Here is a 26,990-nt window from a genome sequence, read left to right as displayed (position 1 = left end):
GTAAGGGGCGGCATGGCAGCACAGTGGTTAGCACTGCTGCTTCACAGCTCCAGGGACCTGGGTTCGATTCCCGGCTCGGGTCACTGTCTGTGTGGAGTTTGCACATTCTCCCCGTGTCTGCATGGGTTTCCTCCGGGTGCTCCGGTTTCCTCCCGCAGTCCAAAGATGTGCGGGTTAGGTTGATTGGCCATGATAAAATTGCCCCTTAGTTTCCTGAGATGCGTAGGTTAGAGGGATTAGTGGATAAAATATGTAGGGATATGGGGGTAGGGCCTGGGTGGGATTGTGGTCGGTGCAGACTCGATGGGCCGAATGGCCTCTTTCTGCACTGTAGGGTTCTATGATGATACTACTGTTAGAATTGTAAATAAAGGGATTTTAGTGAAGGGACTTCAATCTCTGAAGACTTATTACACAATTCACCGAACCTGCGCAGCATAGGAGTGCTTTTGAGCTGTTGTTAGAGTGACTCACATTCCCTCATTTTTTTGATGTCCTTAAAAACAGTTTTGATGCCTTGCACAAAATGAAACCCACTTACCACTGGACCGCGTCTTCCCCTCTTGACATAGGCTTGATCAGGGATGAGACCCATGGGGCCCATATCACCTCTAGGTCCATGAGTGCCTGGGGCTCCTGGAGGCCCCACAGGCCCAACGCTGCCTCTCGGGCCCTGACTTCCCGGTGGACCTTAAATGAGAAAGAAAAATGGCACCGCACTTATAGCAAGTTAGGCCAATTAATCTCAGTTTATAGACAGCAGTTTGTATTTGTATTTTGCTAAAAAGAGAGGTGGTGATGAAGGCTTTACATCTTGCACCCATTGGGACCATGAAGCCATTGTCGATTGTTGGAAAAACCCATCTGGTTCACTAATGTCCTTTAGGGAAGGAAATCTGCCGTCCTTACCTGGTCTGGCCTACATGTGACTCCAGAGCCACAGCATTGTCTAAAACGTAAAGTTTTTTTATTCGAGGCACAAGTAGGCTTACATTAACACTGCAATGAAGTTACTGTGAAAATCCCTTAGTCACCACACTCCGGCATCTGTTCAGGTACACTGAGGGAGAATTTAGCATGGCCAAGGCATCTAACCAGCACATCTTTGGACTGTGGGAGGAAACTGGAGCACCCGGAGGAAACCCACGCAGACAACGTGCAGATTCCACACAGACAGTGACCCAAGCCGGGAATCGAACCCACGACCCTGGCTCTGTGAGGCAGCAGTGCTAACCACTGTGCTACTGTGGTTGGCTCTCAAATGTGATTGGCTCTCAACTACCCTCGGGCAACTAGGGATGGGCAATAAATGCTGGTCCAGCCAGCGACGCCCATGTCCCACGAATAAAAAAAGAATTACAGTGCCTAGCACTGCTGCCTCACAGCACTAGGGACCTGGGTTTGATTCTGGCCTTGGGTGACTGTGTTGAGTTTGTAAGTAGGACAGTCTATAATATCTACTTCCTTCAGCAAGCATTTGGTCATCTGATCTACATAGAAGCATAGAAGATAGGAGCAGGAGGAGGCCATTCGGCCCTTCGAGCCTGCTCTGCCATTCATCACAATCATGGCGGACCATCCAACTCAGTAGCCTAATCCTGCTTTCTCCCCATAACCTTTTGATCCTGTTCGCCCCAAGTGCTATATCCAGCCGCCTCTTGAATACATTCAATGTTTCGGCATCAACCACTTCCTGTAGTAATGAATTCCAAAGGCTCACCACTCTTTGGGTGAAGAAATGTCTCCTCATCTTCGTCCTAAATAGAAACCATAGAAACCCTACAGTGCAGAAGGAGGCCATTCGGCCCATCGAGTCTGCACCGACCACAATCCCACCCAGGCCCTACCCCCATATCCCTACATATTTACCCACTAATCCCTCTAACCTACATATCTCAGGACACTAAGGGGCAATTTTAGCATGGCCAATCAACCTAACCCGCACATTTTTGGACTGTGGGAGGAAACCGGAGCACCCGGAGGAAACCCACGCAGACACGAGGAGAATGTCTACTCCGAATCCTCAGACTGTGACCCCTGGTTCTGGACTCCCCCCACCATCAGGAACATCCTTCCTGCATCTACCCTGTCTAGTCCTGTTAGAATATCTCATTTTGTGGCTTGGTTTGATGATGCGCTTGTGAAGCATGTAGGCCATTGTGTTATAGTGAAGATGCTATGATAAGCCGTTGCTGACATTGCTACCAAATGACTTAGGCAGACACCTGTTCTGAACAATGGGAACCTGGGAGTGAGAAGAAAACAAGTCCAAGTTCTTGACATTCTCCCCATTGCTCTGTTGGACTTTTAAATAGAGAAGTTGATGATCGCACCTCCTCCTTAATTATATTTTTGCCATTGTTTTGCCTCTATGTGTTTTCGGGATTAACACTCAACTGATCCCAGCATAGTTGTCAGATGCATGGCAGCAAGAATGTGGTACAATTAACCAAAAGAAAACTCCCAACTGCTTGAGTTTACATTGGATTTCGGCCACACCAATTGTAGAACAGTTTACTTAGTCACGAAGCATTCTTTGATGCCATGTTTAAGGCCCAATTCTAAACAGAATACTTTGATGGTATATCTTGTCGAGTGTAAACAGCCAAGATGAAAACCTAATCAGGGACTTGGTTTACTATACTTAAGACATGTTCCTAGAATTTGAAGAACCCATGCAAACGTTCAAACAATCCCACCTTGACTCAATATTCTCAATCTCCGACTCTTTTTAAAATTCCAATGTGGCTGCTTATCTGCATTCAACTCATTAACCTATTTGTTGCAACTTTTTAAAAAAATCATTCATGGGGCATTGGCGTCGCTGGCTAGCCAGCATTTATTGTCTATCTCTAGTTGCTCTTGGAGGGCAGTTGAGAGTCAACCACATGTTTCCCTGTCCATAGAATCCCTACAGTGCAGAAGGAGGCCATTCAGTTCATCAGCCAGCACCAACTCTCCGAAAGAGCTGGCCCTCCCTCCTGACCTATCCCCATAACCCCTACCATGGCCAATCCACCTAATCTACACATCTTTGGACACTAAGGGACACTAATCCAGAAATTCGGCTAATGTTCTGGGGACCTGGGTTCGAATCCTGCTGCGGCAGACGGTGGAATTTGAATTCAATGAAAAAAATGAATCTGGAATTAAGAATCTATGATGACCATGAAATCATTGTCGATTGTCAACATATTGGGACACTAAGGGACAATTTAGCTTGGCCATTCCACGCAACTTACACATCTTGGGACACTAAGAGGCAATTTAGCATGGCCAATCCACCTAACCTAACCTACACATCTTGGACACTAAGGGACAATTTAGCATGGCCAATCAATCTAACCTACACGCCTTTGGAACTAAGGGGCAATTTAGCATGGCCAATCTATCTAACCTGCACATCTTTGGACATTAAGGGGCAATTTACCATGGCCAATCCATCTAACCTGCACATCTTTGGACACTAAGGGCAATTTACCATGGCTAATCCACCAAACATAACCTATACACCTTTGGACACTAAGGGACAATTTTGCAAGGCGAATCCGCCTAACCTGCATATCTTTGGACTGTGGGAGGAAACTGGAACACCTGGAGGAAACCCACGCAGACATGGGAAGAACATATAAACTCTACACAGTCACCCAAGGCCAGAATCAAACCTGGGTCCCTAGCGCTATGAAGCAACAGTGCTAGGTGCTGATTTTGTTTTTATTCGTGGGACATGGGCGTCGCTGGGTTGGCCAACATTTCTTGCCCATTCCTCGGCAGTTGAGAGTCAACAACATTGCCTTGGGTCAGGAGTCACATGTAGGCCAGACCAGGTAAGGACGGCAGATTTCCTTCCCTAAAGGGACATTAGTGAACCAGATGGCATTTTCCGACAATCGACAATGGTTCCATGGTCATCAGTAGATTCTTAATTCCAGATATTTTTTATTGAATTCAAATTCCACCATCAGCTGTGGCGGGATTCGAACCCGGGGTCCCCAGAACATTAGCTGAATTTCTAGATTAATAGTCTAGTGATAATACCACAAGGCCATTTGCTCCCCTAGGCACTGTGAGGCAGCAGTACGAACCACTGTGCTACCATACCGCCCTGGAAAATAAATTAAAATTTGTGAAGTTGGAAGTGGGGTAGGCAAGTAGGTTTGTCTGGGGAAAAGAGAAAAATAGACTGTGCATTTGTATGGCATCTTCCACATCCAAATGTCATTCCAAAATACTTTACAGCCAATGCAGTCCACATTTGAAGCGTGGCCACACAGGTGTAGCACAGCAGTCAATTCACGCACAGCAAGATCCCACAATCAGCATTGTGATAAATGACCAGGTAATCTGTTTTTCAGGGGTCGAGTGATAAATATTGGCTATCTCTCCTTGGTCTTGTCCACCATTTGATCTCTTAGGTCCATCCGGAAGAACCGACGGGGCCTTTTTAAAAAATTCATTTGTGGGACATGGGCGTCGCTGGCATTTATTGCCCTTCCCTCGTTGCCTCAGGGCAGTTAAGAGTCAACCACATTGCTGTGGCTCTGGAAATCACATGTAGGTAAAATGTAGTTTTGGGGCGTCACAGTGGCAAGCACTGCTGCCTCACAGCGCCAGGGACCTGGGTTCAATTCCGGCCTCGGGTCACTGTCTGTGCACATTCTCCCCATGTCTGCGTGGGTTACCTCCGGGTGCTCCTCCCACAGTCCAAAGATGTGCGGGTTAGGTTGATTGGCCATGCTAAATTGACCCTAGCTTAGCAGGGTAAATATGTGGGGTTACGGGAATGGGGCCTGGGTGGGATTGTGGTCGCTGCAGACTCGATGGGCCGAGTGGCCTCCTTCTGCTCTGTAGGGATTCTATGATTCTATTCTATGATAGGCTCATTTACGAAGAGCAGAAAACTAGGGACCCAGCCAGGATGGCATGGGAATAGTCATGTTTATGGGTAACAAAGGCCTGGCTGTGGGTTTCAAACAAGGGCAAGATCCACCCAGCACCAACAGAGGTCTAATCCGAGGCCTCCCTATCTATTATGGCTCAATAACTCACTCTGCAATCTCATCAAACACAATGCTGTCAGTGACACCATTTCTTAAGTACTCTGTCAAGTGTTGCAAATAATGCCCTCACAATAAGAAGAAAACAATTAATGATTCACATACAACCCTGCTGTGCAGGTACCTTTTCCATAGAGCACTCACGCTTTGTCCTTGTGGCTTATGATAAGGTGTTACACCCTTGTGATACATTCCTACATAATGTTGTGCTTTATGCATTGCAATTGAAAACCAGTCTGATTACAACACAGAAAGTGTAACCACAGTACTCCCACAAGGGGCGGCAGGGCGGCACAGTGGGTTAGCACTGCTGCCTCACAGTGCCAGGGACCCGGGTTCGATTCCCGGCTTGGGTCACTGTCTGTGCAGAGTCTGCACATTCTCCCCGTGTCTGCGTGGGTTTGCTCCGGTTTCCTCCCACAGTCTGAAAGACGTGCTGGTTAGGGTGCATTGACCCGAGCAGGCGACTAGGGGAATTTTGCAGTAACTTCATTGCAGTGTTAATGTAAGCCTTACTTGTGACTAATAAATAAAATTAAAAAGTCATTGAAAAAAAACTTGAAGAATACACTCACAATCCCAGTAACTCAATTAAGAAATCCTTTCTCCCCGCTTTGTCGCAATGAGGTGAATTCCAGCTCAGGGTTTGACAGCATAGATGGTGAGAAGATGTCTCCCCTGGTTGGGAAGTCCAGAGTAAATACGTGGGGTTACGGGGATAGGGCCTTGCAGGATTGTTGTTGGTGCAGACTCGATGGGCCGAACTGCCTCCTTCTGTACTGTAGGGATTCTATGATTTGATTTGATTTATTATTGTCACACGTATACAGTGAGAAGTATTGTTTTTTGCGCGCTATACAGACAAAGTATACCATTCATAGAGAAGGAAAGGAGGGAGTGCAGAATGTAGTGTTACAGTCATAGCTAGGGTGTGGAGAAAGATCAACTTAGTGCGAGGTAGGTCCATTCAAAAGTCTGACAGCAGCAGGGAAGAAGCTGTTCTTGAGTCAGTTGGTACGTGACCTCAGACTTTTGTATCTTTTTCCTAGCGGAAGAAGGTGGAAGAGAGAATGTCCAGGGTGCGTGGGGTCCTTAATTATGCTGGCTGCTTTTCTGAGGCAGCGGGAAGTGTAGACAGAGTCAGTGGATGGGAGGCTGTTTTGCGTGATGGATTGGGCTGCATTCACGACCTTTTGTAGTTTCTTGTGGTCTTGGGCAGAGCAGGAGCCACACCAAGCTGTGATACATCCGGAAAGGATGTTTTCTATGGTGTATTTGATTCTATCACTTCTCATTCTTTGAAATTGCAAAGAATCTCAGAGAACAACCCTCTCAATGAAGGAATCAGTCTGGTGAACCTTTGTTGCACTCCCCCCTAAGGCAAATATATACTTCCTTAGGCATAGTGTGGTATGTGATATTCCAGCTTGTTCGTGTTAATTGTATTAAAGGTGCTGTTCCCCAAACAGGAAAGCGGAGGTGGTTTGAAGGGTGGGGTGTGGAGGGGATGGGAAGGGAGGGGGGGAAGTGGGGGCAGTTGTTGAAGGTATTCTGCTGTCGGAGGAACTGCGTCGACCCTTGAGGCTTTCCCCAGAGTTTGGCTGTTTCTTTCTTAAAGCAGATGGGAATAGGCGGGTGGTCTTACCAGGTGGTCCGGGGGCACCAGGCACGTGTGGAGGGCACCGCAATGTTTCTGCGCATTTCCTGGCCAGCCCTGTCTTCTCACTGGAGTTGTCCAGATTGGCAAACAGAAGCTGGGGAAAGGAAAGAATCAGTTTGTTGTAAACGAAATTCCGTCATTTAATAAACCCCTGGATTCAAAACAAAAGATGCTTCATCGAATTCCTACAGTGCAGAAGAAGGCCATTTAGAGTCATAGGGTCATAGAGGCTTACAGCATGGAAACAAGCCCTTCGGCCCAACTTGTCCATGCCGACCTTTTTTTTTAAACCCCTAAGCTAGTCCCAATTGGTCCATATCCCTCTATATCCATCGTACCCATGTAACTGTCTAAATGCTTTTTAAAAGACAAAATTGTACCCGCCTCTACTACTGCCTCTGGCAGCTCGTTCCAGACACTCACCACCTTCCGTGTGAAAAAATTGCTCCTCTGGACACTCCCCTCTCACCTTAAACCTATGCCCTCTAGTTTTAGACTCCCCTATCTTTGGGAAAATATATTGACTATCTAGCTGATCTATGCCCCTCATTATTTTACAGACCTCTATAAGATCACCCCTCAGTCTTCTATGCTCCAGAGAAAAAAATCCCAGTCTATCCAGCCTCTCCTTATAGCTCAAACCATCAAGTCCCGGTAGCATCCTAGTAAATCTCTTCTGCACTCTTTCTAGTTTAATAATATCCTTTCTATAACAGGGTGACCAAAACTGTACACAGTTGGCCCAGCAAGTCTGCACTGACCGCAATCCCACCCATGCCCTATCCCCATAACCCCATCTATTTACCCTGCTAATCCCTTGACACTAAGGAGCAACTTAGCATGGCCAATCAACCTAACTCGCACATCTTTGGAATGTGGGAGGAAACCAGAGCATCTGGAGGGAACGCAGACACGGGGAGAACGGGTTTTCATGAAAACTGTAACTGTTTAGCTGCAGCAGTCAGTGTCAGAAGAATTTTGTTTTTTTTATTCATTCGTGGGACATGGGTGTCACTGGCTGGGCCAGCATTTATTGCCCATCCCTAGATGCTTGAGGGCTATTGAGAGTCAACCACATTGCTGTGGCTCTGGAGTCACATGTAGGCCAGACCGGGTAAGGACGGCAGATTTCCTTCCCCAAAGGACATTAGTGAACCAGATGGGTTTTTCTGACAATCGACAATGGTTTCATGGTCATCGGCAGATTCTTAATTCCAGATTTTATTGATTGAATTCAAATTCCACCATCTGCCGTGGTGGGATTCGAACCCGGGTCCCCAGAACACTAGCTGAATTTCTGGATTAATAGTCTAGAAATAATACTACTAGGCCATTGCCTACTATGGCCAAGACACCAGGGGTAACTCTCTCGTATTACCTTTATGCTCCCCCCCACCCCGAGAGAACAGGTAGAGCCAGGTTTAACATCTCATTCAAAAGACGGCACCCTCTGACAGTGCAGCACTCCCTCAGTACCGCACTGTAAACATCAGCACTGACATTTGTGCTCAGGTCTCTGGAATGGAACTTCAACCCACAAGACTTTGACTCGGAGACAAGTGTGCTATCCTCTGAGCCAGAGCTGCAGCAGAAGTTAAGTTTTGATTTGATTTATTATTGTCACATGTATTAGTATACAGTGAAAAGTATTGTTTCTTGCACGCTATTCAGACAAAGCATACTGTTCATAGAGAAGGAAAGGAGAGGGTGCAGAATGTAGTGTTACAGTCATATCTAGGGTGTAGAGACAGATCAATTTAACGCGAGGTAGGTCCATTCAAAAGTCAGGTGGCAGCAGGGAAGAAGCTGTTCTTGAGTCGGTCGGTACGTGTCCTCAGACCTTTGTATCATTTTCCCGATGGAAGAAGGTGGAAGAGAGAATGTCCGGGGTGCGTGGGGTCCTTGATTATGCTGGCTGCTTTGCCGAGGCAGCGGGAAGTGTAGATGGAGTCAATGGATGGGACGATTTAAGAAGCATTTAGATGAGCACTTGAAACCCCATAGCATACAACTCGGAAATATATCGCAGTTCCTTTGCAGTCGCTGGGTCAAAATCCTGGAATTCCCTCCCTAACGGCATTGTGGGTCAACCCACAGCATGTGGGCTGCAGCGATTCAAGAAGGCAGCTCACCACCACCTTCTCAAGGGCACCTTAGGGATGGGCAATAAATGCTGGCCAGCCAGTGACGCCCATGTCCCATGCGCCCATGAATGAATTAAAAAAAATACAAGGTTACAGACCAAGTGCTGGAAACTGGGATTAGAATAGATCGATGCTTGATGGCTGGCACAGACATGATGGGTCGAAGGGCCTCTTTTTGTGCTGTGAAACATTATGAATTTATGACAGAATCTCTGTCAATGAAGCACTGGGCAGTGCTCAAGTCTCAGGAGTGGGACTTGTGACTCTGAGGCTAGAGAGATGAAGGTAAGGTGACAATTTTACTCTGTCTTTCAGCCATCCTATTCTTGAGAATTGTACATTCCGTATCTCCCATTTTCAATGCCTTTTAGCTTTGACAAAGGGTCATCTGGACTCAAAACGTCAGCTCTTTTCTCTCCTTACAGATGCTGCCAAACCTGCTGAGATTTTCCTCTTTTGGTTTCAGATTCCAGCATCCGCAGTAATTTGCTTTTAGCTACATGGGTAAGATGGGTATAGAGGGATATGGGCCAAATGCGGGCAATTGGGACTGGCTTAGTGGTTAAAAACTGGGCGGCATGGACAAGTTGGGCCGAAGGGCCTGTTTCCATGCTGTAAACCTCGAGGACTATGACTCTAACTGAGATGTAAGTGAGAAGGAAGAAGCTGCAGGCAGAACAGCCAAAATAGTTGGCATGTTTTTCTGATCCGCGCTTGTTTCGTGTTTGGAGGTTGTTTTCAGTTGAGAACTTTCATTGAGGTGTTGAGAACCAGGATTTTGTAAGGCTGAAAAGAATGGGAGACACCCAAATGCCTGAAATGGATTCATTGAATGACTTTGTAATCAAAACTGGAAGAGCAAATGTTTTTCTTGCAAGACTTGCAACTTTAACAGTAAATGAGATTGCTTTGGCACATTGTAAACAGTAAGTGCTACAACAGTGCGTGACGGACTCGTTGCCTGAAGGCAGCTCCTTGACTCATCGTCTCCTGAAACTCATGAGGGGAGTTTCTTCACTCGGAGGGTGGTGAATCTCTGGAATTCTCTGCTCCAGAGGGCTGTGGGTACATTGGGTACGTTCAGGACTGAGATCGACAGGTTTCTACATATGAAAAACATTCAGGGATACGGGGATACTGCAACAAAACGGCGTTGAAGCCAAAGATCAGTTATGATCTCATTGAATTGGGTGGCATGGTGGCACAGTGGTTAGCACTGCTGCCTCACAGCGCCAGGGACCTGGGTTCGATTCCGTCCTCGGGTCACCGAGTTTGCACATTCTCCCCGTGTCTGCGTGGGTTTCCTCCGCGTGCTCCAGTTTCCTCCCACACTCCAAAGATGTGCGGGTTAGGTGGATTGGCCATGTGAAGTTGACCCTCAGTGTCAGGGGGGATTAGCAAGGTAAATACATGGGATTATGGGGATAGGGCCTGGGTGCGATTGTTGTCGGTGCAGGCACGATGGGCCGAATGGCCTTCTTCTGCAATGTGGGGATTCTATGATTCCATGAATGATGGAGTGAGCTCGAAGGGCTGAATGACTTACTCCTGCGCCTATTTCTCATGTTCTCACATTATTCATCTGTTTCTCCTTGGCTGTTTATGTCATTGGTGGTTCGTCATTACCTTCCACTCTCAGGGGCGGGGCGAAGAGGCAGGTCCCAAGTCCACCTTGACAGAACAGTGCGATGCTACTGTGCCTTTAAGAAATGTATTTCAATCATGTTTCTCTGCAGGATGTTTTTGCAGTCCTTGGCAATTTGTTGGCACCGTGTTGTCTGTAGCTGGTGTCTTGTATTGTTACTGAGGCAGTATGATTGATATCATGTTGATGTTAATCTGAACTAATGCAGTGTTCTGTGGTTTTAATGTGTCCCTGAGGATTGCAGAGTGGAACTTGATTGGGGGGGTGATTGACAGGTCATGTCAGGTGGTTCGGAACGGCTACACTTCACAGAAACGTCCAGCTTTTAGTTTTGCTTTTCAACCTTTGCTTGAAGTGGAGGGAAGAACAGTGCTTTTACTCTCTCTCTGGTGTTGGAGTTTCTGCTCTCTGTGTGTGGCTGTTTTGAGAAGCTGCCTGAGATTAAATTTACCTCTTTGAGGTTTGGCTGTTTTGAAAATGTCCTTCTCTGCAAAACGCCAGCATGGATTTCCCTCCATAGGTGTTGCAAAGCTGAAGAAGGAGGCCATTCGGCCCATCGGGTCTGCACCCAGGCCCTATCCCCATAACCCCACACATTTACTCTGCTAATCCCCTGGACACTAAGGGGCAATTTAGCACGGCCAATCCGCCTAACCCGCACATCTTTAAAGTATTATTGAATCTCTTTTTATGGTGCATCCGTAAAAATTGGTGAGAGTTGTTGCAGGCATCCCAAATTTCCTTAGCTTCCTGAGAAAATAGAGGCATCATAGAGTCATACAACATGGAAACAGGCCCTTCGGCCCAACTTGTCCATGCCGCCCTTTTTTTAAAAACCCCTAAACTAATCCCAATTGCCTGCATTTGGCCCATATCCCGCTATGCCCATCACGGATGTATCACAACTTGGTATGGCTCCTGCTCCGACCAAGACCGCATCACGTAAGCATACTTGCTTTATGTGCTATGTCTGGAGAAGGGTGTATGTCTGTGGGATGGTGTTTGACTTGGAACAACAGAGATAGCTAGCTGTTAAGGATTATGCTGTGTCATGTTTGAGTCTTGTAATTGGTAAAAGTTATGCTAATTCTTTTTTGTTATATTTTAACTGTGTTCTAAAATGAACTTTGATAAAAGCTTCTTAGTGCGTCACTTGAATGCTCCCTGGAGTGAAACACGATATGTTCGCCAACGCCAAAATCACATGTAAAACTTGGGATCCAGGCTACCTTCACAAAATAACTTGGAGTTTCTGTCCTGGGTCTTAATAACAGGGATTGGAATCAAGTTCTTGTGAACCATGTGCTGACCAGCCCCAAGTACTACACGACAGAGCAGTAATTTATAAATACAGAGCGCAGTCTTCTTGCCGGCAGGATGTTTGAGCTGATGGAGTGCACCCCCGTTGCATGTTTCCTGGCAGCATGGGGTGGTGTCAATGGAAAATTCCATTGATAGCCCTGGGACCAGAAGATCCTGCAACTGGCCAATGGTGTGCCACCAAGAAAAACTCCACTGGGAGGCCAGAGAATCCGGCGAGAGTCTTTGATAGGACGAACTAGTTACACAGCCATATGCGCTTACCCGATGGTCAATATAATTTGATATTCATTACTAGAGCTAAGACTAAGGGGCACGGTAGCACAGTGGTTAGCACTGCTGCTTCACAGCTCCAGGGTCCCGGGTTCGATTCCCGGCTCGGGTCACTGTCTGTGTGGAGTTTGCATATTCTCCTCGTGTCTGCGTGGGTTTCCTCCGGGTGCTCCGGTTTCCTCCCACAGTCCAAAGATGTGCGGGTTAGGTTGATTGGCCAGGTTAAAAATTGCCCCTTAGAGTCCTGAGATGCGTAGGTTAGAGGGATTAGCGGGTAAAATATGTGGGGGTAGGGCCTGGGTGGGATTGTGGTCGGTGCAGACTCGATGGGCCGAATGGCCTCTTTCTGCACTGTAGGGTTTCTATGATTTCTGTGATTTCTAAAGGTTCATCAAATTGGCACAGTGGTTAGCACTGCTGCCTCGCAGTGCCAGGGACCCGGGTTCAATTCCTGGCTTGGGTCACTGTCTGTGCGGTGTCTGTACGTTCTCCCCGTGTCTGCGTGGGTTTCCTCTGGGTGCTCCGGTTACCTCCCACAGTCCGAAAGACGTGCTGGTTAGGGTGCATTGACCATGCTAAATTCTCCCTCAGTGTACCCAAACAGGCGCCAGAGTGTGGCGATCAGGGAATTTTCACAGTTACTTCATTGCAGTGTTAATGTAAGCTTACTTGTGACACTAATCAATAAACTTAAATGCTATCTATTTCTTAACTGTTGTCAATCTGGATGAACTTCCCCGCAATTGTTTCAACGATATCATAAATTAATAAATAAAAATAAAGTGTAGTAACAAACAGCCATTCATAATTAAGGCGTGCGCCTTTTTACACAACCACCCACTGAGCTGATTCTCTGGCTAATAATAGCCTGCTGACGAATCTAACCATGAAAGCATCTTTATGTAACACAACAAAAGCCGCACTGAGCTATTTTTATAAATAGTTTGTGAGTTTGCCTGAGAATTTGGCCAAATTGTCTCCTGTTGTTTCAAAATTGATTCAAAATTCTGTGAAGTGTTAATCTGTAAATCCCCAAGCAGGGATGGGAATTAGGGTTCATTGCAATTGAACTTGGCACCTTTCGGTCTGTCGAGTGCTAAGAAGTAGAAGTCATAAAATCCCTACAGTGCAGAAGGAGGCCATTTGGCCCATCGCATCTGCACCGACTCTTACCCAGGTTTACCCCATGTATTTACCCTGCTAATGCCCCTAATCTTTGGACACTAAGGGGCAATTTAGCATGGCCAATCCACCCAACTGCACATCTTTAGACCCTAAAGGATAATTTAGCATGGCCAATCCACCTAACCCATGCACCTTTAGACACCAAGGGGTAATTTAGCATGGCCAATCCACCTAACCTGCACATCTTTAGGCACTAAGGAGCAATTTAGCATGGCCAATCCACCTAGGCACTAAGGGGCAATTTAGCATGGCCAATCCACCTAACACGCACATCTTTAGACACTAAGGGGCAATTTAGCATGGCCAATCCACCTAACATGCACATCTTTGGACACTAAGGGCAATTTAGCATGGCCAATCCACCTACCACGCACATCTTTGGACACTAAGGGGCAATTTAGCATGGCCAATCCACCTAACACGCACATCTTTAGGCATTAAGGGGCAATTTAGCATGGCCAATCCACTTAACCCATACATCTTTAGAGTGCGGGAGGAAACCGGAGCTCCTGGTTTCCTCACACAGTCCAAAGATGGGGCAGGTTAGGTGGATTGGCCATGCTAAATTGCCCCTTAGTGTCAGGGAGATTAGCAGGGTAAATATCTGGGGTTGCTGGGATAGGGCCTGGATGGGATTGTGGTTGGTGCAAACTTAATGGGCCGAATGGCTTCCTTCTGCACTGTAGGGATTTTAGGATTCCATGATTCAAGTCCTGTACATCTGTGAATGTTCTTACAATAAATCAGTTATTGTTCAGAAATGTCTACGGCTTCGCAACTGTTCCATACCCAGTCACAACCAACAGGTCCTGTGATGGTGCTCAGCACTGATATCCGTGGCCGTTGTTCCCTTCTTCTACTCTGAACCCTGCTCTGGGTCAGAGGTCAGAATCACAAGGTCATGAGTTCACATCCCCCCCAGCGTGGTGGAGCACTATACTGTTGGAGGTGTTTGTCCTCTGTCTGAGACATTAAACTGAGGCGCCAGCTACTAAGGTGGACATCAAAGGACACCGTGGCACTATTCTGAAGAAATTCAGAGAGGTTATTCATTGTGCTCCAACCTAAACTTATCCCTCAACCGGCACGGTGGCACAGTGGTTAGCACTGCTGCCTCACAGCTCCAGGGACCCGGGTTCAATTCCCGGCCTGGGTCACTGTCTGTGCCGAGTCTGCATGTTCTCCCCGTGTCTGCGTGGGTTTCCTTTGGGTGCTCCATTTCCCTCCCACAGTCTGAAAGACGTGCTGGTTAGGTGCATTGGCCATGCTAAATTCTCCCTCAGTGTACCCGAACAGGCGCTGGAGTGTGGCGACTAGGTGATTTCACAGTAACTTCATTGCAGTGTTAATGTAAGCCTACTTGTGACACTAATAAATAGGCGAAATTGAAGTGGCAGCCAATTAATGCACAGAGAGCTCCAAAGACTCAAGAACAGCTTCTTCCCTGTTGCCATCAGACTTTTGAATGGGCCTACCTCGCATTAAGTTGATCTTTCTCTACACCCTAACTATGACTGTAACACTGCATTCTGCACTCTCTCGTTTCTTTCTCTATGAACATTATGCTTTGCCTTTTTCACGCGCATGAAACAATACTTATCACTGTATACTAATACATGTGACAATAATAAATTAAATCAAATCAAATCAAAAGACAACAATGTGCTAATGACCAGCTAATCTTTGATTGGATTTTTTATTGTCACATGTATTAGTATACAGCGAAAAGTATTGTTTCTTGTGCGCGATACAGACAAAGCATACCGTTCATAGAGAAGGAAAGGAGAGAGTGCAGAATGTAGTGTCACAGTCATAGCTAGGGTGTAGAGAAAGATCAACTTAATGCAAGGTAGGTCCATTCAAAAGTCTAATGGCAGCAGGGAAGAAGATGTTCTTGAGTTGGTTGGTATGTGACCTCAGACTTTTGTATCTTTTTCCCGACGGAAGAAGGTAGAAGAGAGAATGTCCGGGGTGCGTGGGGTCCTTAATTATGCTGGCTGCTTTTCCATGGCAGCAGGAAGTGTAGACAGAGTCAATGGACGGGAGGCTGGTCTGAGTGATGTTGGTTGAGGGATGAATATTGGCCAGACCATTATAGTCAACTTAATAATGATAGCGCATGTGACAGAAATAGCTGCCAAAAATAGCACTTCACCACCTGGTCGAACTTACATGGATCTCGGGGGGAGAATACAATCGCATTACCTTCTGTTTGAGCTGTGCCAATATCTGCTTCATCTGCATGAATTCTTCACAAGTGACCGAACAAGTGCCAGCACTCATCAGGTGTTCCGATTTAATCGCACTGCTGTCTGAAAGAAAGAGGAATAGTCAGTATCTTCAGTCACAACTCCACTATTGAGGCATTGAGGTCTTTTAATTACCCAACGAGTTGGCAATCTACTTTTCTTTATTAATTCATGGGACATGGGTGTTGCTGGCTGGCGAGCATTTATTGTCCATCCCTAGTTGCCAGAGGGCAGTTAAAAGTCATAGAGGTTTACAACATGGAAACAGGCCCTTCGGCTCAACTTGTCCATGTATACCCTTTTGTATACCATTAAGCCAGTCCCAATTGCCTGTGTTTGGCCCATATCCCTCTATACCCATCTTACCCACATAACTGTCAATCACATTGCTGTGGCTCTGGAGTCACATGTAGGCCAGGCCAGGTAAGGACGGCAGATTTCCTTCCCTAAAGGAACCAGATGGGTTTTTTCTGACAATTGACAACAGTTTCATGGTAGATTCTTGATTCCAGATTTTTTTTTATTGAATTCAAATTCCACCATCTGCCGTGGCGGGATTCGAACCCGGGTCCCCAGAACATTAGCTGAGTTCTTGGATTAATGATCTAGTGATAATACTACTAGGCCATCGCCTCCCCATATCTCAGTAACCTACTAGTTCAGCAGCATGGAACGGGGAATTGGAGGCTCCGGACTCTCGGTTTCTCCATCCTAAGACTTCCCACGTGTAAGCCGCCCCCTCACACTGACCCACCATTCGCAGCTAGGCTAACAGAAGTGGGAGCCCTTATGGGGAGGTGTTTGCCTAGTGGAGATCCAGGAGCACAGGAGGATGAGGGGTGACCTTATAGAGGTTCATAAAATCATGAGGGGCATAGGGGAGTCCAAAGCTACAGGTTTAAGGTGAGAGGGGAAAGATTTAAAAGGGACCTGGAGGGGGCAACATTTTCACACAGAGAGTGGTGTGTATATGGAATGAGCTACCAGAGGAGGTGGTCGAGGCGGGTACAATTATATCATTTAAAATACATTTGAACAAGTATGTGGATGGGAAAGGTTTAGAGAGATATGGGCCAAACACAGGCAAATAGGACTAGTTCAGTTCAGGTCGGCATGGACAAGTTGGGCCGAAGGGCCTGTTTCCGTGCTGGATAACCTCTGTGACTCTATGACTCCAGTTGGGTCTATACACATTTGAGTTTCGAAGGATTGAGAAGTGATCTTATTGAAACATAAAGTTCTGAGGGGGTTTGACAGGGTAAATGCAGAGAGGTTGTTTTCCCTCATGGGGGGAATCTAGAACTAGGGGACATGGTTTCAAGATAAGGAGGTCTCCTGTGGAAGATGGAGAGGGGGAGAAGTGAGCCGTGGAGGCTGAATCATTGAATATATTCAAGGCTGAGTTAGACATATTTTTGACTGACCAAAGGTATGGGTGGAATAGACAAAAAAGTGGAGTTAAGGCCACATCAAATGATCCATGATCTTATTGACTGGCAGAGCAGGATCAAAGGGCCAAATGGCCTATTCCTGCTCCTATTTCTTATGTAGTGGAAAATGACCAGAACATTTTTTACGCTGCTTGTTATGATCTGGAATACACTGTCTGAAAGGACAGCGAAAAGAGTTTCAATAATAACTTCAAAGATGTGCGGGTTAGGTGGTTTGGCCATGCTAAATTGCGCCTTAGTGTCAGGGGGATTAGCAGGGTAAATGTGTGGGGTTATGGGGATGGGGCCTGGGTGGGATTGTTGTCGGTGCAGACTCGATAGGCCGAATGGCCTCCTTCTGCACTGTAGGGATTCTATGAGTCTACGAACGTTCACAAGGGTAAGTACTTGAAACGGAAATATTTGCAGGACTCTGGGGATTGGTTCTAATAGGACAACTTTTTCACAGAGCCAGCACTGACACCATGGATTGAATTGACTCTTTTTGTGTGGTATGATTTCAACATTTATTGCAGTGTTATGCATTGATTTCTGTGGTCTTGGTGCAAGATTAAATTGATAACTGAAAGATTTCAATATAATTATGCGTAGGCGTGGCACAGTGGTTAGCACTGCTGCCTCACAGCACCAGGGACCCGGGTTCAATCCCGGCCTCGGGTCACTGTCTGTGCGGAGTCTGCACATTCTCCCCATGTCTGCGTGGGTTTCCTCCGGTGTTAAATTCTCCCTCAGTGTACCCGAACAGGCGCCGGAGTGTGGCGACTAGGGGGATTTTCGCAGTAACTTCACTGCAGTGTTAATGTAAGCCTTACTTGTGACACTAATAAATAAAGTAGAAAGAATATCCTCTCAACTTGCAATGCTTTATTAAAGCAGTGAGAATTTAGCAAAACTAGCTTTCGTAATGGTCATGAGATTTAGGCCTCTGAACCTTCGGATACTGACATGACTCTGTAATCAGGACTATGTGATGATGTAACCTTCATTCTGCAACTCAACTACAGTTGCAAACATTTGCCGAGGCTTAATGGCAACAATTGCTCAATATAAAATCTTTCTTGAGATTTGTTAACTTTTGTGTTGAAGCTTTTCGCAGAATCGCTACAGTGCAGAAGGAGGCCGTTCGACCCAACGAGTCTGCGCCGATCATAATCCCACCCGGGCCCTATTCCCGTAACCCCACATATTTACCCTGCTAATCCCCGATACTAGGGTCAATTTAGCATGGCCAATCCACCTAACCTGCACATCTTTGGACTGCGGGAGGAAACCGGAGCACCCGGAGGAAACCCACGCAGACACGAGGAGAACGTGCAAACTGCACAGACAGTGACAAATAGTCTAGCGATAATACCACTAAGCCATCACCTCCATGCTGTTCATAGAGTACATAGGGGAGAAGGAAAGGATAGGCTGTAGAATATAGTGTTGCAGTCAGATGTGGGGTGAAGAGAAAGATCAACTTAATACAAGGTAGGTCCATTCAAAAGTCTGATGGCAGCAGGGAAGAAGCTGATCTTAAGTCGGTCGGTACGTGACCTCAGACTTTTGTATCTTTTTCTCGATGTAAGAAGGTGGAAGAGGCTGGAATTGAACCCGGGTCCCCGGCGCTGTGAAGCAGCAGTGCTAACCACTGTGCCACCGTGCCATGCTGTATACTGAATGTATTAAGCTTCAAGAACTAGAGGGTAAAGTATTTAATCATCAGTAATAATGATTTTATTTAAAACTGAGCAGAATCCTTAGAATGAACTTTTGTTTTATTACTGAAAAGAAACCTTCTCCCTTACCATTGAAAGTTCTGAGGCAGGACTTGCCATCCACACTCAAGTGAAATCCTTCTTGACACTTACACACGTAGCTTCCGAGCGTGTTAATGCACTTATGATCGCACAGTGTGCCATTATTGACTAAACACTCATCGACGTCTGTGGAGAGCAACAACAGGTACATGTTACTGGTGTAACAATAGCAAACATTCACCACCACTTCAGCTATGAGTAATTGTCGGTGCCCCTGTGTTAAAATAGCAGCCAGCTGGATATATCACAACTTGGTAAGCCTCTTGCTCTGAAAAAGACCGCAAGGAACTACAAAGCGTCATGAACGTAGCCCAGTCCATCACGCAAACCAGCCTCCCATCCATTGACTCTGTCTTCACTTCCCACTGCCTTGGAAAAGGAGCCAGCATAATCAAGCACCCCTGGCATACTCTCTTCCACCTTATTCCATCAGGAAAAAGATACAAAGGTCTGACATCATGTACCAATCGGCTCAAGAATAGCTTCTTTCCTGCTGCCATCAGACTTTTGACAAAGGGTCATCTGGACTCGAAATGGCAGCTCTTTTCTCTCCTTACAGATGCTGTCAGACCTGCTGAGATTTTCCAGCATTTTCTCTTTTGTACCAGTGTATGGGTTGTATTACCTTCAATCTTTGGAGTTTTAACTGAGCTTTTTTTTATTCAATAAGACAGTTCCGTGAGCAAATCCTTCCAGAGCTTAGGACACAGGCAGCTAAAGGCACGGCTGCCAAAGATGTACACTGCTGCAAGTTACTGTGAAAATCCCCCTGTCACCACACTCCGGCGCCTGTTCGGGTACACCGAGGGTGAATCTAGCATGGCCAATACACCTAACCAGCACGTCTTTCGGACTGTGGGAGGAAACCGGAGCACCCGGAGGAAACCCACGCAGTCACTGGGAAAGTGTGTAGGCTCTGTGCAGTCACCCGAGTGGGGAATCGAACCCGGGTCCCTGGCGCTGTGAGGCAGTAGTGCTAACCACTGCGCCACCGTGCCCTGTTTCAATGCAGCTGCAATTGATAACCCATTGGAACAAACACTTTGGTTCATTTTCCCTTTTCCCTGAGCCCCGATCTAAAGGTAGTTCAGAAACCAATATGTAACAAAGATGTATAAAGTGGGAGCATGAATCACAACATAATTCAGCACCAACTGCACAATCTTAAGAAATCATCCCACATTGAAAATACATTTCCGTTCATTCAATACTAGGTCTGTTTGATCTTCTGATCGACACAATAGTTTCATTTTTAATTAAACAGGTCGTAAGACCATAAGACATGGGAGCAGAATTAGGCCACTCGGCCCATCGAGTCTGCCCCGCCATTCAATGATGGCTGATATTTTTCTCATCCCCATTCTCCTGCCTTTTCCCCATAACCCCTGATCCCCTTATTAATCAAGAACCTATCTATCTCAGTCTTAAAGACACTCAATGACCTGGCCTCCACAGCCTTCTGCGGCAAAGAGTTCCACGGATTCACCACTCTCTGGCTGAAGAAATTCCTCCTCATCTCAGTCTGACGTTGTGCCCTCTGGTTCGAATTTCTCCTGCTAATGGAAACATCCTCTCCACTCCACTCCTGGTCACTGACACTATGCAACAATCATTAATATGTTGATTACTAGATATGCAGTTAGAACATTAATATAGCAAGTTTTAAAGTTTAAAGTTTATTTATTAGTCACAAATAGGCTTACATTAACGCTGCAATGAAGTTACTGTGAAATTCCCCTAGTCACCACACACCGGCACCTGTTCAGGTACACTGAGGGAGAATTTAGCATGGCCAGTGCACCTAACCAGCACGTCTTTTGGACTGTGGGAGGAAATCGGAGCACCCGGAGGAAACCCACGCAGACACAGGGGAGAACGTGCAGACTCCACACGGACAGTGACCCAAGCCAGGAATCAAACTTGGGTCCCTGACGCTGTGAGGCAGCAGTGCTAACCACTATGTCATTGTGGAAAAAGACAGGCTTATTAGAATATACATTTAAGTTTGACTCATTACATTCTGAATAAAAAGATTTGCTTTTCATAGAATCCCTACAGCGCAGAAGGAGGCCATTCGGCCCATCAAGCCTGCTCCGACAATAATCCCACCCAGGCCCCATCCCTGTAATCCCACATATTTACCCTGCTAGTTCCCTGATATTAAGGGGCAATTTAGCATGGCCAGTCCACCTAACCTGTACATCTTTGGACACAAAGGGACAATTTACTATGGCCAATCCACCTAACCCGCACATCTTTGGACACTAAGCGGCAATTTAGCATGGCCAATCCACCTAACCTACACATCTTTGGACACTAAGGGGCAATTTACTATGGCCAATCCACCTAACCTGCACATCTTTGGACACTAAGGGGCAATTTAGCATGGCCAATCCACTTAACCCGCACATCTTTGGACACTAAGGGGCAATTTAGCATGGCCAAAACACCTAACTTGCACATCTTTGGACACTAAGGGGCAATTTAGCATGGCCAAAACACCTAACCTACACATCTTTGGAAACTAAGGGGCAATTTACCATGGCCAATACATCTAACCTACACATCTTTAGACACTAAGGGGCAATTTAGCATGGCCAATCCACCTAACCTATGCATATTTGGACACTAAGGGGCAATTTACCATGGCCAATCCACATAACCCGTACATCTTTGGACACTAAGGGGCAATTTACCATGGCCAATCCACCTAACCTGCACATCTTTGGAAACTAAGGGGCAATTTACCATGGCCAATCCACCTAAGCTGCACATCTTTGGACTGCTGGATGAAACGGGAGCACCTGGTGGAAAGCCACACAGACACAGGGAGAATGTGCAAACGCCACACAGACAGTGACCTGAGCTGGAATCAAATCTGGATCCCTGGCGCTGTGAGGCAGCAGTGCTAACCACTGTGCTGCATTTATTACACATCGGATCGGTGTAAGTATTGGTATCGTCACAGTGACCTCAATGACATGTTGCTCATTACATTATCCACTTGGGTTCAGAGACATAAAGCAATGGATATTAATATTTTAAGTATTTTAAGTGATGGGGAAAAGTCACGGCAAACTTTACATGGAAAAGCTGATGCAAACACACTGTTAGTTGTTATTATTAATTGTATAATAATGATTGTTAATTGGATTTCCATTGCATTTTAATTATATGTAGGTGCAAGGTATTAACTGAGGTTTCACTTGAGCATATAAAAAGTGCCACTTACTGAAACTGTGGTGTGTGGTTGAGTTAGGAGGTATATGCTTGTAATGTTTCATTCTGTAAATAAATGTAAGACTGAGTAAAAATTAGCTATAGTGCCATCCTTCACCAACTAGCTTTTCAGAATTGAACTCACATTGCTCACTGCTGCAATGGGTCTGAATAAAAGCAAATATTTGTTGAATTATTTTGCTGTTACAGTGATATAGCAATAAGTCCTTAGAGGTGGAAGTCACTTCACCAGAATTCCTTTATTTACAAGATCCAACAACATTACACAAGAGTGTCCTTAGTATGAAGTCTACATCCGGAGTGCCAGAGGAACTGACACTCCTGTTTCAGTACAGAGCATGGGGGTCCCTGATTGGACCGTCAATTAGGCCTTCAATCAGGGACCTCTTTTTGGTCCAACCAATTAAACAAATTCAAACCAACTCAGGGACAAATTAAAAGGGGCAGTTCCAAAAGGAGGGGAACCGCCCGAAACAAAAAACAAAGTGGACAGGAAACTTAAAGCATCAAATTAAAATGTGATTAAAGAGGTCAATAATACACCCCAGCCCCTGCGGTGCCCAGTGGGCACGGAAGGCATCAACAGTGCCCTCGGACACCGCATGCTCCCTCTCCAGGGACATTCAGCCATGAATATAGCCGCGGTAGAGTGGCAGACAGTCAGGTTGGACGACCCCCTCGATCGCCTGCTGCCTGGACCTGTAGATGGCACGCCTTGCCAATAGGAACAGGTTCGCGAGGAGGTCCTCCTGATTCCCTCTCCCCCTTCGCACTGGATGTCCATAGATCAGGAGCATGGGACTGAAGTGCAAACAAAACATCAATAGAAGATTTTTGAGAAAACTGAAAGGGGGCCTTCAATCAGGGAGTTGATATTCAAGCAGGCCAACCTCAATTGCCTGATTAAAGTCATGAAAGATATGGAAGGTTAAACCAAAACAGCTCACCCAAAGAATAATGGACAACTTCATTGGACTGTCATTAAAATGGGTTGTGTAAAACAACTTTACTTGGTCTGATTTGATTTGATTTATTATTGTCACATGTATTAGTATACAGTGAAAAGTATTGTTTCTTGCACGCTATACAGACAAAGCATACCATTCATAGAGTACATAGGGGAGAAGGAAAGGAGAGAGTGCAGAATGTAGTGTTACAGTCATAGCGAGGGCATAGAGAAAGATCAACTTAATGCGAGGTAGGTCCATTCAAGTCTGACGGCAGCAGGGAAGAAGCTGTTCTTGAGTCGGTTGGTGCGTGATCTCAGACTTTTGTATCTTTTTCCTGATGAAAGAAGGTGGAAGAGAGAATGTCCAGGGTGCGTGGGGTCCTTAATTATGCTGGCTGCTCTTCCGAGGCAGCAGGAAGTGTAGATGAAGTTGATGGATGGGAGGCTGGTTTGCGTGATGGACTGGGCTACGTTCACAACCCTTCATAGTTTCTTGCAGTCTTGGTCGGAGCCGGAGCCATACCAAGCTGTGATACATCCGGAAAGGGTGCTTTTTATGGTGCATCCGTAAAAATTGGCGAGAGTTGTTGCGGGCATGCCAAATTCCCTGAGCTTCCTGAGAAAATAGAGGCGTTAGTGGGCTTTCTTAACTATAGTGTTGGCGCGGAGGGTCCAGGACAGGTTATTGGTGCTCTGGGCACCTAGAAATTTGAAGCTCTCGACCATTTCCACTTCACCCTCGCTAGAAGCAATTAGATGTGTTTTTGGCGTGTCAAAGGATTGAATGAAATGGATGAGTAGCTGGGATTGCTTTGTCAACAGGAAGGGACAAGCGTGAATGCAGTTGCTGACACTGGTAATGTGCTACAATGTAGCCCCAAGCATCACCATTGCTCCTGACAAGAATGATAACATATCATGGCATGGCATAAAATGGCACCAAGTATGTACCTAATTATTAACATCTTGTCAGAGTTAAAATGACATTGATGGTATGTGTTATGAGTAAATCATCTTGTTTAATTGATGTGGACAGGGGGAGGCGAAGGCCTAGTGGTATTATCGCCAGACTATTAATCCAGAAACTCAGCTAATGTTCTGGGGACCCGGGTTCGAACCCCGCCACGGCAGATGATGGAATTCGAATTCAATAAAAAAACGGGCAACACGGTGGCACAGTGGTTAGCACTGCTGCCTCACAGCGCCAGGGATCCGGGTTCAATTCCAGCCTCGGGTCACTGTCTGTGTGGAGTTTGCACGTTCACCCCGTGTCTGCGTGGGTTTCCTCCGCGAGCTCCGTCTCCCTCCCACACTCCAAAGATGTGCGGGTTAGGTTAATTGGCCATGTTAAATTGACCCTAGTGTCAGGGGATTAGCAGGGTAAATATGTCGGGTTACGGGAATAAGGCCCGGGTGGGATTGTGGTCGGTGCGGACTTGATGGGCCGAATGGCCTCCTTCTGCACTGTAGTGATTCTATTCTATGAAATCTGGAAATAAAAATCTCCTGATGACCATGAAACCATTGATTGTCGGAAAAACCATCTGATTCACTAATGTCCCTTTAGGGAAGGAAATCTGCCGTCCTTACCTGGTCTGGCCTACATGTGACTCCAAAGCCACAGCAATGTGGTTGACTCTCAACTGCCCTCAGGCAACTAGGATTGGGCAATAAATGCTGGCCAACAAGTCCCACGAATGAATAAAAAAGAATCAAGCAAACTAAAGATGCTGGTCTCACCATCCTTTTTTCTTGTTCAATCTTCCAAACCTTTTTTTGAGCCTCGTCTAAGTGGTCATTCCTCACTTGTTGGCATAGACGGAAATTGCGATCAAGCTAGTTTACTGTGAAGGCCACCACAACTGACCCCCGACCCAGTGCATCCATTTCCAGCAGGGGTCAAGAGCAGGGACCCTGGCCAGTTGTCCCCTGCCTGACACTGAGGTGAATTGTAACACCCTCCACACGCCTTCTCAGCCGAACCAACAAATTGAAGGGACAGACCTTATAATCAATGTGTGACTTCCTTTGTCTTTATGACTTGTCACTGATGTTCATTTGATATTTTTGGTTTTCCTCAAAGCAATGCAGGGATCACGTGAGTTTCTAAGTGTGTGGGAACAATACTTGGAGAGTTTAAAATGTCTACCCTGCCAGCAGCTTCCAGATCCTTCCATGTGGCTGTTTACTTTTCTCTGAATCAACACCCAGGCTTAACCAGTCAAGTAAAGTGAGCAAAGATGAATTATCAGACTCGTAACAATGAAGCCCGGGAAGGCGCTGGTGTAGTGGTTTTGTCACTCAACTCATAATCTAGAGACCCAGGGCACGATCTGGGGACCCAGGTTCGAATCCCACCACGGCAGATGGTGAAATCTGTACCATGAAACCACTGTTGGTTGTCGTAAAAAAAAAATCTGGTTCATTAATGTCCTTTCATTGAATCCCGACAGTGCAGAAGGAGGCCATTTGGCCCATCGGGTCTGCGCCAACTCTTCAACAGAGCATCCCACCCAGGCAATATACCCGTAGCCCCACATATTTACCCTGTTAATCCCCCTGACCAACACATCTTGGGACACTAAAGGGCAATTTGGCATGGCCAATCCACCCAACCTACACATCTATGGACTGTGGGGGGAAACCGGAGCACCCAGAGGAAAACCATGCAGACATGGAAGAACATGGAAACTCCTCGCAGACAGCCACCCAAGGCCAGAGTTGAACCTGGGCCACTGGCGCTGTGAGGGAGCAGTGCTAACCACTGTGCCGCCCATTTTGGAAATCTGAGGTTCCCACCTGGTCTGGCTTACATGTGACTCCAGATCCGCACCAGTGTGGTTGACTCTCAAATGCCCTCTGGAATGAAGGACCGTTAGAGATAGGCATAGGGATGGATGGAATGGCGGCACAGTGGTTAGCACTGCTGCCTCACAGCACCAGGGACCCGGGTTTGATTCCCAACTTAGGTCACTGTCTGTATGGAGTTTGCACGTTCTCCCCGTGTCTGCGTGGGTTTCCTCCGGGTGCTCCAGTTTCCTCCCACAGTCCAAAAGACATGCTGGTTAAGTGCACTGGCCGTGCTAAATTCTACCTCAGTGTACCCGAACAGGCGCCGGAGTTTGGCGACGAGGGGATTTTCACAGTAACTTCATTGCGGTGTTAATGTAAGCCGACTTGTGACACCAGGAAATAAACTTAAAAACTTAAATGCTGGTCCAGCCAGTGACACCTACATCCCATTTATTGTTTAAAAATGGAACAACTGAACGCTACAGCTACCACACAGAGCTGTGCATTTACTAACTGCATCATCAAATTTATAGGCTTGTCTGGGCACACTATAGGAAGGATATCAAGAGAAGTCCAAAGATGTGCAGCTTAGGTAGATTGGCCATGCTAAATTAACCCTAGTGTCAGGGGGACTAGCAGGGTAAATATGAGGGGTTACGGGAATAGGGCCTGGGTGGTATTGTGATCAGTGCAGACTCGATGGGCTGAATGGCCTCCTTCTGCACTGTAGGGATTCTATGATTCTATGAAGATACAGAGGAGATTTAAGAGTCTGACCCAGAGATAAGGGGCTTCACTTATGTGGAGAGATCGGAGGCAACGGAATTGTTCTGCTTAGAACAGAGAACATTAAGTAGAGGTGTTCAAAAGCATAAAGAGTTCTAACAGATAAGAAAGAAACTGTTTCTACTGGGAGAAAGGTCAGTGACCAGAGGACACAGATTTAACTGATAGAGGAGCCAGACATGGCAGGGTGGCACAGTGGTTAGCACTGCTGCCTCACAACACCAGGGACCCGGATTCGATTCCGGCCTCGGGTCACTGTCTGTGTGGAGTTTGCAAGTTCTCCCCGTGTCTGCGTGGGTTTCCTCCGGGTGTTCCAGTTTCCTCCCACACTCCAAAGATGTGCAGATTAGGTTGATTGGCCAGGCTAAATTGACCCTAGTGTCAGGAGAATTAGCAGGGCAAATATGTGTGGTCATGGGGATAGGTGGGATTGTGG

The 26,990-nt window shown here is 46.4% G+C and overlaps 1 protein-coding gene across 1 annotated transcript in view; it reads right to left on the bottom strand.

Annotated features, from left to right (window-relative positions):
- Positions 1 to 26,990, bottom strand: part of LOC144480528 (collagen and calcium-binding EGF domain-containing protein 1-like) — a 152,284-nt gene that overhangs the window by 12,093 nt on the left and 113,201 nt on the right. Inside the window, exons 5-8 of the mRNA XM_078200092.1 lie at positions 18,775 to 18,912; positions 15,490 to 15,596; positions 6,703 to 6,811; positions 542 to 690 (exon numbers count right to left, since the gene is read on the bottom strand). Coding sequence (XP_078056218.1) covers positions 542 to 690; positions 6,703 to 6,811; positions 15,490 to 15,596; positions 18,775 to 18,912 — 503 coding nt within the window. The remainder of the gene's footprint in view (positions 1 to 541; positions 691 to 6,702; positions 6,812 to 15,489; positions 15,597 to 18,774; positions 18,913 to 26,990) is intronic.

The sequence above is a fragment of the Mustelus asterias genome, chromosome 29 (genome assembly GCF_964213995.1).
Source record: "Mustelus asterias chromosome 29, sMusAst1.hap1.1, whole genome shotgun sequence".
Taxonomy (NCBI): Eukaryota; Metazoa; Chordata; class Chondrichthyes; order Carcharhiniformes; family Triakidae; genus Mustelus; species Mustelus asterias.
This window is presented reverse-complemented; position numbering and strand designations above follow the sequence as displayed.